The sequence below is a fragment of the Lemur catta genome, chromosome 1 (assembly GCF_020740605.2).
Source record: "Lemur catta isolate mLemCat1 chromosome 1, mLemCat1.pri, whole genome shotgun sequence".
NCBI lineage: Eukaryota > Metazoa > Chordata > Mammalia > Primates > Lemuridae > Lemur > Lemur catta.
This window is the reverse complement of record NC_059128.1, coordinates 88,605,974-88,620,990: the sequence shown is the minus strand read 5'-3', so window position 1 is coordinate 88,620,990 and position 15,017 is coordinate 88,605,974. Positions and strand designations below refer to the sequence as shown.

The 15,017-nt window shown below is 34.7% G+C and overlaps 1 protein-coding gene across 4 annotated transcripts in view; it reads right to left on the bottom strand.

Annotated features, from left to right (window-relative positions):
• TCF12 (transcription factor 12) overlaps positions 1–15,017 on the bottom strand; it is a 346,996-nt gene that overhangs the window by 100,948 nt on the left and 231,031 nt on the right. For all 4 annotated transcript variants that reach the window (XM_045529980.1, XM_045529997.1, XM_045530003.1 and 1 more), the window contains exon 6: positions 6,327–6,391. In XM_045529980.1, the coding sequence (XP_045385936.1) occupies positions 6,327–6,391 (65 nt within the window). The remainder of the gene's footprint in view (positions 1–6,326; positions 6,392–15,017) is intronic.

The window sequence follows — 15,017 nt, the reverse complement described above, 5'->3', positions numbered from 1 at the left end:
ATTTTTATGTTTTTTTTTTCCTTGTCTTTTTACACTGGCCAGGACAAAAAATGCAACTGGTGAGAACAAAAATTCTTACCTTGATCCTGATATTAGGATAGTATTTAGTCTTTCACCATTAAGTATGCTGGTAGCCAGACTTTTCATGCATGTCTTTTATCAAATTGAGGAAGCTTCCATCTATTAGTTTGCCAAGAGATTTTTATTATAAGTATTCAGTTTTGTCAAATATCTTTTCTGTATCTATCGAAATGATCATATTGCTTTTCTCCTTGATTTTGTTAATGAGCTGAATTAAATAAATAAATTTTCAAATGTTAAACCAAACTTTCATTTCTGGTATGAACACATGGGTGGTTTGAGTATCAGGGTGTTGCTTACCTCATGAAAAGAGCTGGCAAGTATTCTTCCTCTATTTTCTAAAATAATTTGTATAAGATTGGTGGTTTTTTTCCCCTAAGCACTTGAGAGAATTCACCAGTGAAACCATATGACCCTCAAGCTTTCTTTGTGGGAAGGTTTTTGAGATGAGTTCACTTTCATTAACAGATATACATCTATTAAGATTGTGTTTCATCTTGTCCCCTTTTGGTAAGTATTTTCCATGAAGTTTATTTATTTCATTTAAGTGGCCAAATATACTAAATTAAGTGGTCAAATATACTAAAAACCAAGGGAATAAAGCGAGTCAGGTATAATCACCATATTTTACAGGTAGGGAAGGGAGCCTCTGAGATTGTCTCTTGCCTAGGGTCACATAGTTACAGTGGCAGTCTCTGGTCTTGAGGATGTCCAGGGCATTTAATTCCTGGTTTAGTTCCCTTTCCACTGGAGTTATGCCCTTCTTCATTGTTTTGTTCTCAGATTTGTTGTCAGAGATGATTGACCCTTTCAGTTCTTCATTGGCTCTCTATGACTACTGTAACAAATTGTAGCAAACCTGATGACTTAAAACAGCAGAAATTTATTTTTTTACAGGTAATAATTTATGGCCTCTGCTTTTAGGGAAACTGTTATGGAGCTAAATGGGAGGTGTCAGCAGGGTGGTTCTGCCTCAGAAGGCTATGGAGAAGAATCCATTTCTATTTCTAATGAAATAATAATATTTCATTACCTACTTAATGTATATATGATTTATAATGATAACCTCTACTTTTGTTCTAATTTTGGTAATATGTGATCTCTCTTCCTTCCCTTCCCCGCTTGTGTTTAACAGCCTACCTTATTAATTTTATAAGTTTTTCTTTCAAACAACCAAATTTTGGCTTTGTTAGATTTTTCTGCTTTTTTCTATTAGACTGATTTCTGCTATTATTTGTAATGTTTTCTTTCTTCTACTTACTTTGGGTTTACTCTGTGCTGCTTTTTCTAGCTTCTTGGGGTCATTCTCAGCTCATTCACTATAGATCTTTTCTAATATAAGCACTTAAAGCTATACTTTTCCTTCCTTGCACTGATTTAGCTGTACCAACAAATTTTGTTATATCGTATTTTCATTATTATTCAGTTAGAAATACTTTCTAAATTCCCTTGTGATTTCTTTTTAAAACTATGGGTTATTTAGATACGTGTTGTTTAATTTCCAAATACATGGTGTTTTTCTAGCTATCTTATTAACTCTGACTTTTTTGTGGTCAGAGAACATACTTTGTATGATTTCAATCCTTTTCAATTTACTGAGTTTTATGGGCCAACATGTAGTTCATGCCTGTTGAATGTACCATGTGTCCTTGAAAGGAATTTATATTCTTCAGTTGTTGGATGTAAGTTCTACAAATATCATTTAGGTCAAGGTTGTTGATAGTAAAGACATAGAACTAGATAAACTAAGTTTTTTTGTCTAGTTATTTTGTCAATTGCCGAGAGAGGTATTCAAATCTTCAACTATGTGAATTTATTTCTCTCTTTAATTCTATCGAATTTTGCTTCATTTACTTTGAAGCTTTCTTATTAGGAATACAGACTTTTATCTTTGTTATGTCTTCCTGATGTGTTGACTCATATTTTATCATTACAAATGTCTGTATATAATGAGATTGGAAACAACGGAAAAAGAGGATGAGAAAGAAGCAAATGGTATGGGTATATTTTCAAATAACTAAGAGTTACCTAAAGTAGAGCTTTGAAAGTTGTCATTTTCTCAAAGGTATAATATCTGAACTCAGACAAAACTTAACACTTTCTCAAAAAACCAAGATCCTGCCATCTTCTACATTTGAGCACTCTGAGAAAAACGTACTCAAAGTACATGAATAAATACTTGTTTAAGAGGTATCAATGAAAAACTTTGTGGTATTGTAACTATTGTTAATAAAGATGCTGGCTTCTATGCTCTGTGTTGGATCGATAAAAAAAAATTCAATTGTAGAATGATCTATCAGTGTTTCCAGTAATACTGCTACATGAGTTTCCTTTTAATGGCTCATCAGTTATGTGATTGCTGTGAAGGTAATACGAGGAGACTCATTTAGCAACATATTATTATATCGTCTTAACATGAAGTAAGGCCCATCAGGCTTTATTAAATTAGCCTGAATTTTGTAGCATGTCAGCAGCATTTTATGTACATTAATAGCAGAGCTAATGTTCCTTGGGGGATTTGGTTGAAGAAAAATGGTTTCAAGGTGGTGTTTGAATATAATTTTGCAGTCACTATTTATATTTCCTTGGATTTTTATGTCACTTGTGAATAAGACAAAATGGCAGCCAATTAAGTGTATTTTTTCCTTCTCTGACTCACTATCATAAATACTGTTTGGAATACATGTTTTTCTCTGAATTAGGAAGTAATACATCTTTTTAACTCTTGCATTTCCTGAGTTTACTTACACAGGCCCCAAATCAGCTAATGTCATCCACCATAATTTCTTCTGGGAACTGCAGCATAGTCAAAGCTCAGTAACAATAATAAATAGTGAAGCCATTGTTCCTTTCATAGTGATGAAAGGAACTTTTCGTGTTTTAAGAGCGCTTCTGTCTTCATTGATGCTGTCTGTCCTTGCTGCGGTATAATTTTCTCTCGCCTCTGCTGAATTTTGGATTTCCTTTCTGGGGCTCATGCATTGCTTCTGTGAATTCTTCAAAAATGAATCTTACTGTCACCTAAATACCTTTAAATCTTATACATAGCAATATTGTTATTTTGCATCATACATTCCAGTAACCTTGTTCTTCTGTGTTCCATAGGCCTGCTCGATCTCTCCAAAATGTTTATAAACAGTTGTCAAACAGTAGTGATCTTATAGTGTCTTTTTTAATGCTCATTTATGCTTAGATTTGACATATACAGAAGAGCTGGCTCTCTTAAAGCACGAACTCCAGTTCATGTTAATTAAAATCATCTGGGGCACTTATTAAAAATATAAATCCCCAGCCCCCTCCCTCAAGCAAACAAATTAAAATGAACGGAGGTAAAGGCATAGACTAGGAATCTGAGGGATTCTTTTGCTCCAGTATAGTTACACGACAGCCCAAAACCTCAAACGTGGGTTTAGGTTTAACACTTGCTGGATATCCAGACTTGAAAAAATAAAACGTTTAGAGAACCCCTGTTTTCTAATCTGCAAAATGGGTTGTTGTTAAAAGGATTAAATGTGGTCATGTTTAGTTCAATGATTGGCTTCGTTAGTACTCAGCAAATGGTAGCAATTGTTATTAGAGTGCTAAACACCTAGGTTTAAAATAAATGTTTTTTGATCTGAGAATTAAATCTGATACAAATGCACATTAATCCTTGGCAAAAACTGTTAAGATTCACCTTTGCAAAACTGGACAATTATATACATACAGCTTACCACTGATTCTAACTAAGTAGCAATACTTTTGCCAAGAGGGTATAAAAAAATGTGAAAACATTTGAACATAATGAAAACATTAATGTAGGCATTAGCTATCATGATTTAGTTGTAGTATAAAAAGTTTCCAATAGTTTTCTTCCTCAAGTTTAGCAGTAATGTTAACATTAGACCAGTGGTTTTTGAACTTTTAGGACTCTTAAAAATAACATCAAGAACCCAAAAGACCTTTTGTTATGTGGGTTACGTGAATCAAGACATTTTTAAAATATGTATTTATTTTTTGAAATGTTTTCACAAGCCTGAAGAGTTAACCTTCAGAGACGTACAAAGTAGGTGGAGTCAGAAATTGCTAATTCTACTTTTCAAATGAGGAAATCAATGCAGAGATGGGACTTGAACCTACGTCTTCTGACTCTAAATCTTATATTCCTTTCTTTTTACCACCCCCAACTGGCATTTACTGACCTTCTACTATATTACCAGGAACTGAGAACAGCACTTTCATATACCTGATTAAATAATCAAATTTGTTACAGTATTATCAGGTATGCTTATACCATAAGAATATAGTACAAGATTCAGTATTGCTTGACTAAGCTGCTGCCTCAGATTTAAGATCAAGGTGAAAAGAATTTTAAGGCCTTGAAGCAGGTTGGCAGACAATTCTACTCAATGATACGTTGTACTGAGAGTTTACTGAACACCTTAAACCTAAAGGACTCTGTAGTTATTTTTACCACCTATTCATTGTCAAAATGTAAATTAGTTTTTAAAATTTTGTTTTGCTCTCAACAGATTCACAAGAAGAGTGAATAGCCTGCAAAACTCTGACGATGAGAGTGATACAGATGAGATTAGAAATTAGATCCAGGACCCATGGTCCGAGTCACTAAAAGAATTCAAATTTAGAAAATGAAATTCAAACAGTAACTTATACCATAAAAAATGTGATTCTCTTATCAATTATAAATTGTAGAACTATTATAATTACTAATCCACATTTGAGAGGATATTGTGATTCTCATCAATGGATATTGCTAAAACTACAAAAAAGGAATCTTAGTTGGCCTTATAGCACTGTTATCATTCAATGAAGGTCAGAAAAGTACTTTAATGAAGCCCAGAAGTTCAAGTGCTGCTTTTCTACTGATCTACTGTGATCTGAATAATCACTTTTCTTTTTTTGTTCTCTGAAATTTTTAACTGGGCACAAGTGGTGTGCTGGTGTATGTTTAACAAATGGTTAAAAAAAAAAAAAGCCCTATTTGTAACATTTTTGGATTTCTGCAGTATAAATGTTTCCATGATGGCCACTTTTAAGATACCAATGTGATATCAACCACCTTCCAAAATTCCTGAAAATTTAACAAATTTGGCCCTTGTGAGCTAGTAAGAGCTGGTAAGGCATAACAACTGGCTGTGACAAAACTCTAATCTCTATATTTTTAAATGACTATAATGAAATAAATAAAGCTAACCATAAACATGGAAAATAAAGTGATCATTATTAGCACCATTAAATTTTTTGAAAATCACTTGGATGAGAATAGAGTATGACTGCTTGGTCAGAAGACAGGAAATCTCAGTGTTGGTCCAGCTACTATGCCCAACTCTATGATATTTAACAAATCATTTATTCAGACTATGCCTATTTGTTGGGTTCACCGATAAGGGCATGGAAAAAGATGATCTCCAGTTTTTACAATATATTATTTTATAATGGGGAAGCATATCATAAAATAGAATGTTATATAAAACTATTAAATGGAGCAATAGTATGACAGTTAAAATTGGCTCAGGTGCCCATGTCTGAAATTAGGTGTGCCTCAGGACAAGCATGCCGATGGCAGAAAACAAATTGAATATATTCTGTCTTTCCTTTCTATTCTTTTTGGATTGATTCTGACGGGACTCTGCAGATAAACTGAGTGTTCAGGATTCTCAGTCTAAAGATACGGGGTAAAAAGCAAAGAAGACATCATTAGCAGAAATACAACATGCTAGACAATGTGGAAGAGCTAAAAACAAAGTTTCCAAGTTAGAGATGGTGTGAAGACTAAAAATTGGTTAGAATGGAATGAAGGATTGAAGTAAAAATACTTCCAATGTTAGTAAGTTTAACATTACAGGTATTCAAGCTATGCAGATCAATCATATGCTCTTCATGTTATATATCAACAATTTTGTTTTTTCTGTGAGGAAATATGCAAAAAACATTTTCAGAAATGATAGGCATTTTGGAAAGGAGTAAAAGGATAACTGCTACTTTGTTTCCAGTTAACATGAGGTAGGTTATGAACATATTTAATGATAAAGACAGACTGGTGATCTGGGGAAGGTAAACCATTTTAAACAGAGGGAACAAAAGAAAAGAAAATATGTTTAATTGCTGAAAGACCACCACATTTAAAAAATTAAAGGAACAAATAATGGTGAAATAAATCGGATAAATCTCTACCGTCTCTATTAACAAAGCCTTTATTTATGTGCTCAAAAATCATCTCACTGCTTTTTTATTCATTAACTTACTTGACAGCCTGGTAATCCAGAATCTCTGCTGTATAGGGAAAATGAGCCTCTCTCTGACGTTTTTCCTATAAAACAAAGAAATTAACTTTATATGAAACTCCTCATTTATTGACAGACAATCAATTCGACTATTCATGGTAATGATATTGGGGTTTGGAAAAAGAAAGAACAAATTAGAAACAAGAGGATAAAATCGGATAAATAAATGTTAAAAAGCTTGCTATCATTCCACTCAGTTTGAGTCAAATTCTAACTTCATACTATGTAAATAATTTATTTTCAATGTATAATATTTAAAACACATTTAAAAGAAAAGACATCTATATAGCCAACAATATGATTCATGTACCCACTAGTGAGAATAATGTTTTCCCATATTTCCTTCAAATTGAACCTTCCTCTTTCACTTTTTTCTCTCAAAGATAGTATAGACACAACTCTACCCAGACCCCGAAGCAATCACTCTCATAACGTCGGTGTGTGTGATTCCCATGAATATGTTGTACTTTTTAATATATATTCATTCATGTTCTCAAACAATATACATTACTGTTTGCATTTAATATATTTAAACAGATGGGATTACACATTTCCTTTTGAAATTTACATTTTCATGCAATATTATGTTTTTGAGCTACATGCTGATAATAGACATTATTATTTACTTTTACTGCTATCAAATGTTCCATTGTACAAGTAAAACCAGTTTATGTCCCTATTAAAAGATAGTTTTTACTTTTTTCTCTGTCCTGAATAGCGTTGAAACAAATATCCTTGCACATGTCTCATATACACACATATACAAGAGTTTCTCCAGAACAGACACAAAGAAGTGGAACTGGTAGATTAAAAGGATACACACTTTCAGCTTTGTAGGTATTTACTATTCTCTGAAGTCATTGTGCCACTTTACACTCTTACCAGTTATGTATAAAGAATTCCTATTGGGACTATATCCACAGTTCAAAAGTCTCATGGCCAAGTGGCAAGAATGGTACAGGCTAGCTCTTGAGGGAAGGCAAAGTTTCATGGTGCTGACAACTGACAGCAGTGTGCTCACTCATTTGTTTTCAACACACTAGAGCTTAGGTATGTTCAATAAAGTGAATTTGGAAATATGATATTGAGGCTCAGAAACCAATACCCCAAAATACGGCGCTTTGACATGCTAGACTGAAGAAGCAACCTCAAGGTCTCTCTGTTCCCCAAAGCACAGGGTAGAGTTGTCCTCAAAGTTCCTTTATCTACTTAGAACAACCAGACCTGCCAAAGAACACTATTGCCTTCCCTGAGTTTTCATTGCATTAACCCACATCTAGAAAGAGAGACTGAAGTCTGTCAACACACCTGGACAGGCTTTTGCCACAAACCATTGTCTGCTCTGCATGCTCCAGGACTTTGTCCCAGGATGTTGTATGTTTTCCTTCTCCAAGTCGATTGACTCCCCACTACAAATCATTTACTATCCTTCAGATTGCCACAGTTCTCCCATCTCCCCTTCCCCGATGAAGAAAGACATCTGTACTCCATTGAGATACTGTGTAATCATTCTCCTGCAAGTCCCCTGTGTTACGCATGTAAAAATAATAAATTTTGTATGTCTTTTCTTCTGTTAATCTGCCTTTTGTCAGTTGATTTTCACTGAACCTTTAGAGAGCGAAGGGGAAGTTTTCCCTTGGCCCCTATAATATAGTTGTAACAAAACAGTCCCTCACAAATATGCATGTTGCTTAAAAAGATTTCTGCAAAGACATCATAGTTTGATGATAATACCAAAGTTGGAGGCACACTAGTGGCTCATGCCTGTAATCCTAGTACTCTGGGAGGCTGAGATGGGAGGATCGCTTCAGTGCAAGAGTTTGAGGCTGCAGTGAGCTATCATATGCCACTGCCCTCATGCCTGGGCAACGGAGCAAGACTCTGTCTCAAAAAAACAAAAACAAAAACAAAAACAAAAAACAAAATGACAAGCTGATTCTTTCTACATTGTAAGGTAAAAATAATAACAATATAATTAAATCTGATAAGTTAGCCAAAAGATTTAAAATTATTGAAGCTATATAAACTTCACCATAATCGTATACTATACATTTGCTATACATTGAGTTATTAGCTTGTGATTGTATAAAAATATAGTTTATTAACTTAAATATCTACATATCAATAGGATGCTCAAAATTGTTTATTAATGTGGTACACAATTTTTAAAAACCTTGGAAACATACTGACTAATAGTGCATCATTTTTATTAAAGAATACATGCCACACTGGCTAACCGATGTAGAAATCTTACAACTCTAAATTTGGCACCTATTAACCCTTTAGATATGCAAAGTAATCCTTGTAATAATAAAGCCAGTTACGAAAACATACTTCAACAATTAAGGATATAATTTCTGAGTCCATTAAGGGTACTACAGCAGGTGTTTTAAGAAAGACCTCTTGGCTATTACTGGGGAAGTACATAGTTGAGGTGAAGTAATACAAACACATAACAATGCAGATTTATAAGAAAAGGCTAATTACCGTCTATTTACTTCACACATTTCCACCATAAAGTAATATGTTCTACATAAAGAATTTTAATTTGCAAAACATATATGAAGGAAAAAAATGTAACTCTGTAAGGATGTATCTTTTACAAGCAAGAATGCTTATAAGAGTCAAGGTTATGTTTCAAGGTTTTGTACTCTATTCTTCTACTTTTCGGTAACTTACCTCCTGAAACCATGAAAGGATTATACACCTGCAATTCTGACACATATCCCTCCTAGTGTCTCATCAAAATGGACCAGAAAGCCTCCTGAACCAAGAAGATGGCAAGAGACTGAAGGAAATACCAACTCAGAATGACTGGCATAGAAGAGATTGCTGGGAAAGAAACAAAAGATAGCCCATATCTGCAGTTTGGTGGTATTGCTTCTTTAATCAAATAAATTAAACAAGTTTATGAGATATTAAAAACCATTCTCAGTACATGTCCTTAATTTTAATAAATTGTTGCATTTAAAAACAAACCCTGTCTCATATACTTGGCAGGATAGGAGACTACATTAACATTATTTAAACAAATGCCATAAAATTACAAAAATAAAAAAAGATTACACCAGTGGCTTTAGTCATTTATCAGAATATATTATCAATTTATTAGTGGCTGAAATATTCACCAGGCCCTTTCTACCTTGCAAATTCCTCTTCCTGAAAACATTGTTTCAACAACCAGTTAAGATTAAAGTTATGATATAATCTTTCCTCAATGTATACATATATGAAAACACATTGTACCTCATAAATACACATCTATTATTTGTCAATTAAAAATAAAAATTAAAAAAGACTTAAAGTTAAGCAATAATCTGAGGTCTGTTATATTTTCATTCATATGTAAGAACTCTTTTTAAAAAAAATGTTGCAGTAGAAAAGGGAACAAGGTAAGTAAGAGATGAATATTAGCTCTGTTTTTAATAAAAGTACAGTCTTTAAATACAATCTTAATTATCTCTATGGAGGCTACTCATTTGACAGACTGTTTAAGAAAATGTAAAGTTTTTTAAACTTACTTTCTCTATGTCTATTAAAACTCCTAAGTTTCCTTTCCCTTTCACAAAGGATATTCAATTCAGAGAGAATGAAAACTAATTTAACATAAGCTGAAAACATGGGCCGGGCGCGGTGGCTCACGCCTGTAATCCTAGCTCTGGGAGGCCGAGGCGGGTGGATCGCTCGAGGTCAGGAGTTTGAGACCAGCCTGAGCAACAGCAAGACCCCGTCTCTACTAAAAATAGAAAGAAATTATCTGGCCAACTAAAAATATATATACAAAAAAATTAGCCGGGCATGGTGGCGCATGCCTGTAGTCCCAGCTACTCGGGAGGCTGAGGCAGTAGGATCGCTTAAGCCCAGGAGTGTGAGGTTGCTGTGAGCTAGGCTGACGCCACGGCACTCACTCTAGCCCGGGCAACAAAGTGAGACTCTGTCTCAAAAAAAAAAAAAAAAAAAAAAAAAAACATTAAAAAGTAAAAGTTTCTGAAATGGAAAGTTGATAGCTTATTTTCAAAATGACACAAACTATTCAAATGAGATCTTGATATGTAAATACATTCTTATTTCACCTTTCATTTATCAGGAATCAGTTATTTTCTTAGGGACTTAAATGTTTGTGTACCCTTGAAATATAATAATGCATACTCACTCAGACTAAGAAGGCATTCATCTTTAATTCTTTCGAGACTACTTTTCACAAGAACTATTTTAATGAATTAAAATTAATCATATGATTTTCCTTATTTTATCTCAGGCAACTGGAAAATAAAAATCTCTGGCTACTATATCATTAGTTTCTGCTAACTTTTACATAAATATTATAAATGCAGTAGATGGACAATTTTAACTGGTGAACTTCACCTGCATATAGTTTAAGAACTATCAGTAACTTAACGGATACCTAATTTGCCTTGAAACATCTATGAAAAAACTATTACAAAGAATTCATTGGGATATTCTGGCACAGGAGCTTTGTGTTGGGAGTGGGTAGGTATGGATGTAGGTGTGCACATGTGACATGGGCCTCTTGGGCAAGCTTCTCAGAATAATGTTTTTAAATGCACAAAACAAAGTATTTAGTATTATAAAGTAAATTGATATGTAATCATCACAATGTCAAAGAAACCACATTTGTTACATGGTAATTTACCAACACATTAAATAATAATATCTAGCAGCAAGACTATTAATGATAATTTCAAACCATAAATGATAGTTTAATATATCTGCAACTATATTATGATAGGAAAATATCTGTTCTATTGGTGACAAAAACCACAGGTACTATTTAGGAGTATTTTGCTATCCTCATTCAATATTGAAGGACATGTAGCTGGTACATGCCTGTAGACCCACCTACTTGGGAGGCTGAGGCAGGAGGATCACTTGAGCCCAGGAGTTCCAGTCCAGCCTGGGCAACATAGTGAAACCCTGTTTCAAAAAAAAACAAAAATAAAAAATACTGAAGGACACGCTAAGTTACACTTAGAAATTGGTAAAAATAAAGCTGACAATTTTTTCCCACCCAAGCTCACTGATTTTCTTTCTATTCTGGCAGTTTCTGGACTCCAGGTTAAGAATCTCAACTCTGGGCTGGGCATGGTAGCTCGTGCCTGTAATCCCAGTACCTTGGGAGGTAGGAGGATGGCTTGAATTCAGGATTGTGAGGTGGCAGTGAGCTATGATTGTGCCACTGCACTTCAGCCTGGGTGACAGAGTGAGATTCTGCCTCTAAAAAAGAAAAAAAAAAATCCCAACTCCAGTGGAATAACAACATATTATTGGAAAATATATATGTATGTACATATATGTATATTAAGCCATCAGACACCTATAGATATATATCTCGTATGCAAAAGTATTATAAGTAGTTAGACCTATGTGGTTTATATTAATTAACCAGATCCAGTATTTTCTGATCCAAACTAAGAACTGCTCAAGAAATCATAGATAACCTTGACTCATTTGAATAGTATTGAAAACAATTATTCAAGAAAGAGGGCCTCTGGGTGTGGTGGCTCATGCCTGTAATCCTGACACTCTGGGAGGCTGAGGTGGGAGGATTGCTTGACCCCAGAAATTTGAGACCAGCCTGAGCAAAAGTGAGACCCCCATCTCTACTAAAAATAGAAAAAAAAATAGCCGGCCATGGTGGCACATGCCTGTAGTCCCAGCTACTCGGGAGGCTGATGCAGGAGGATCATTTGAGCCCAGGAGTTTGAGGTTGCTGTGTGCTAGGCTGACACCACAGCACTCTAGCCCAGGCGACAGAGTGAGACTCTGTCTCAACAAAAAAAAAAAAAAAAAAAAAAAAAAAAAAAAAGAAGTTATTTTTCCTAGTTTTGTAACACATAAACTCTTAGCAGCACTACCTGAACAAATATTCCCAGAATTAAAAAAAAAAAAAAATTCTAAGTCAGTCATCTTGTTCTCTACCACTAACATACTTTAGGTTACAACTCTCCATTGTTTACCTAAGCTCCAAAAATACAAACTAATGTTAACAGCCTAGAAAGAACTCTTTAGAAGATAATTTTACTTAATTTTTCTTGACATAGGATACAATCAGCTATCAAATTGATGCTGGGAGTACACAAGCACCATTCTATATTCCCATTCCTCCCCAACCCAATCACAAATATTCAAGAAATGACTAGACAAAAGAACCTAAGTTCCACATATTACATATGGCTAGTCACTCTGACATACAATGGGCTTATGAGATGAGTAAGATATGAGCCTCTGCCCTTAGTATATGCCAACTAGTGGAAAAGCTTACAGTCTAGGATGAAGATGAAGTTTTACAAGTACTGTTACATCTGTTAGATATTTAGCTTTTTTTAGTGAAATAAATCTAATAGTATATAGTATATATATTTTAAGAAAATACACACACGAAAGTTAGACGGTGCCACAATTCATACTGAGAATAGTGTTCAGTTTCACTGTTTCTTCAACGTGCAAATTTAGACCAAAGTAGCTCTCTGTAGCAAGGTGAGGTGTCTCAAGGTCTACATCTTAGGTGCATTGGGGGTGGTGTTGGAGAAGTGGACAGGGAATATCTGGGACTGCAAGAGTTCCATAAGGCACACTGAACCAGGAAGTGGACTTTTATTCTGACTTGAATGGATAAATATGCACCTTCTGGTCATACTAAGATAGAGATTAAACTACCACCCATCATTTCACAGAAAGAGGCTCTCTGGAGTAGGTGACCTAAGTGAGAACAACTGAGCCTTTTGAGCAAGTGATGTTTCCAATGAAGGTGGTCTGGCAGATAAGCTGTACTCTGCCCTACACAGTTTTAGAGCTGCCAGCTTAGTTTTTCATTTAGATCCAGATCATGCTGTCTTGTGGCTATGACAATAATTAGTCTTGAGGATAAAAGGAAAAGACACTCACTGGGACACATCTGAGTAAACTGTAAGGCTAGAGCTAGATACACTTCCTTTGCCAGAGGGCTAGAGAATGAGGATCCAGCAAGTCCTGGGAGTTTCTAATGTAGAGAGAGGCAAATATTGAGCAGTTCTTCTCTCTTACTTTACAGAAAGACAGCTCACGGATTTTTTTTTTTTTTTTTTAAAGCAACTATATGGCTTAATCGGCATAAGAAAAAGAAGGGGGTAGGAAAGATAATGACTCAAAACACAGAAATGGCAAAGAAAAAAAAAAGGAAATGTAAAAAACCATATAAGAAGAGAAACTTGGAAATCCTCCCTCCCCTACAACCCCACATGAATTTCATTACTCCGTAAGTGCAGTTAAGAGCACGCTGGCTTTTAAAAATAGTCATACTGCCTTGTGGGCACAAATTAGACTTTTTAAAAGCTTGAACCACTATTAAACCACATCACTCTATCCTGTACTTTACACAAGTGATTTTTTCTAAACTTACAAACTTGGTAAAAACTAAGGTCCAATTTTGATAACTCCTTGAAGGGCAGGTGAATTATGGGACCTCCTCCTCATTTCTGAGGTAATCAGAATTACCACATTAGGCCAAATGACCTTTCCCAGGATCACAGATTCAGTTTTTAATGGGGCTTCATAGGCTATCTAGTTCAACTCCCATCCAAAGCAGTACTACTTTGAATATGAACAGTCTCACCAAAAGAGGTCCACTAATGATGCTTTCCACTTTGTATCTCCCATGTCTTAAGAATAATGCTGAAAAGCCAAAAGGCAGGCATGGTGAGGAATCTAAAAACCACATCAGCTAAAAGAACCAGGATGTTTGTCTAGAGAAGACAGGATCTGGGAGAAGTGTGGTCTCTGTACTTTTTAAGACTTGCAGAGCTATCATGCCAACAAAGAGTCAGACATTACACTGTGTGGTCCCAGAAAAGGGACCTAGGAACAAAGGATAAAAGTAAAAAGATTGATTATTTTAGCTTGTTATGATTAAGAACTCATAGAAAACAGCATTTCCAAAAGTAAAATAAAGCCGTTTGTGCAGAAAATTATATAACGTTTCAGCTGTTCTACTGAAGACCTGGTGTGGAATAATTAACTCTTTTGTTGTGAATATACTTATTAAAGCAGTGGAAGATTGAACAGACATTTTAGCAGCCAATTTCCTACTAGTGAGTCACAGTGGGTTCACGTTTACTGGACATTTGGATATTCTATAGTGAAATATTTAAGCCTTTTGCTCGTTTTATTCCTACTGGATTGCCCATCATTTATTTACTGATTTGTAGGAGTTTATCATATACTTTGGATACAAGATCTTTTACTGGATCTATCTGAATATCTTTTGTAGGTTGCCTTTTTACTGTCTTAATAGTGTCTCTTGATAAACAGAAATTCTTCACTTTAATGTAGGCCAAATTATCCATTTCCCCCTTTATGGTTAACATCATTTTTTTTTTTTTTGGTGTATGTACTGTTTAAGAAATCTCTGCCTACTCCAAGGTTTTAAGTCTGTTTTTCTATGTTCCTTCCAAAAGCTTTACTGTGTTAACTTTTACATTTAAATCTGAATTTGGTTTTTGTGTATGTTGGTAAGGAGTCAAGGTACTTTTTTTTTCCCATAGGGATAGCCAAATGACTTTGGTACTGTTTATTAAAAAGACAATCTATTAATACATCTTAAAAGGATCATCATGGCTGCTGTGTGTGGAGAACAAACTATAGGGGGAAAAGTGT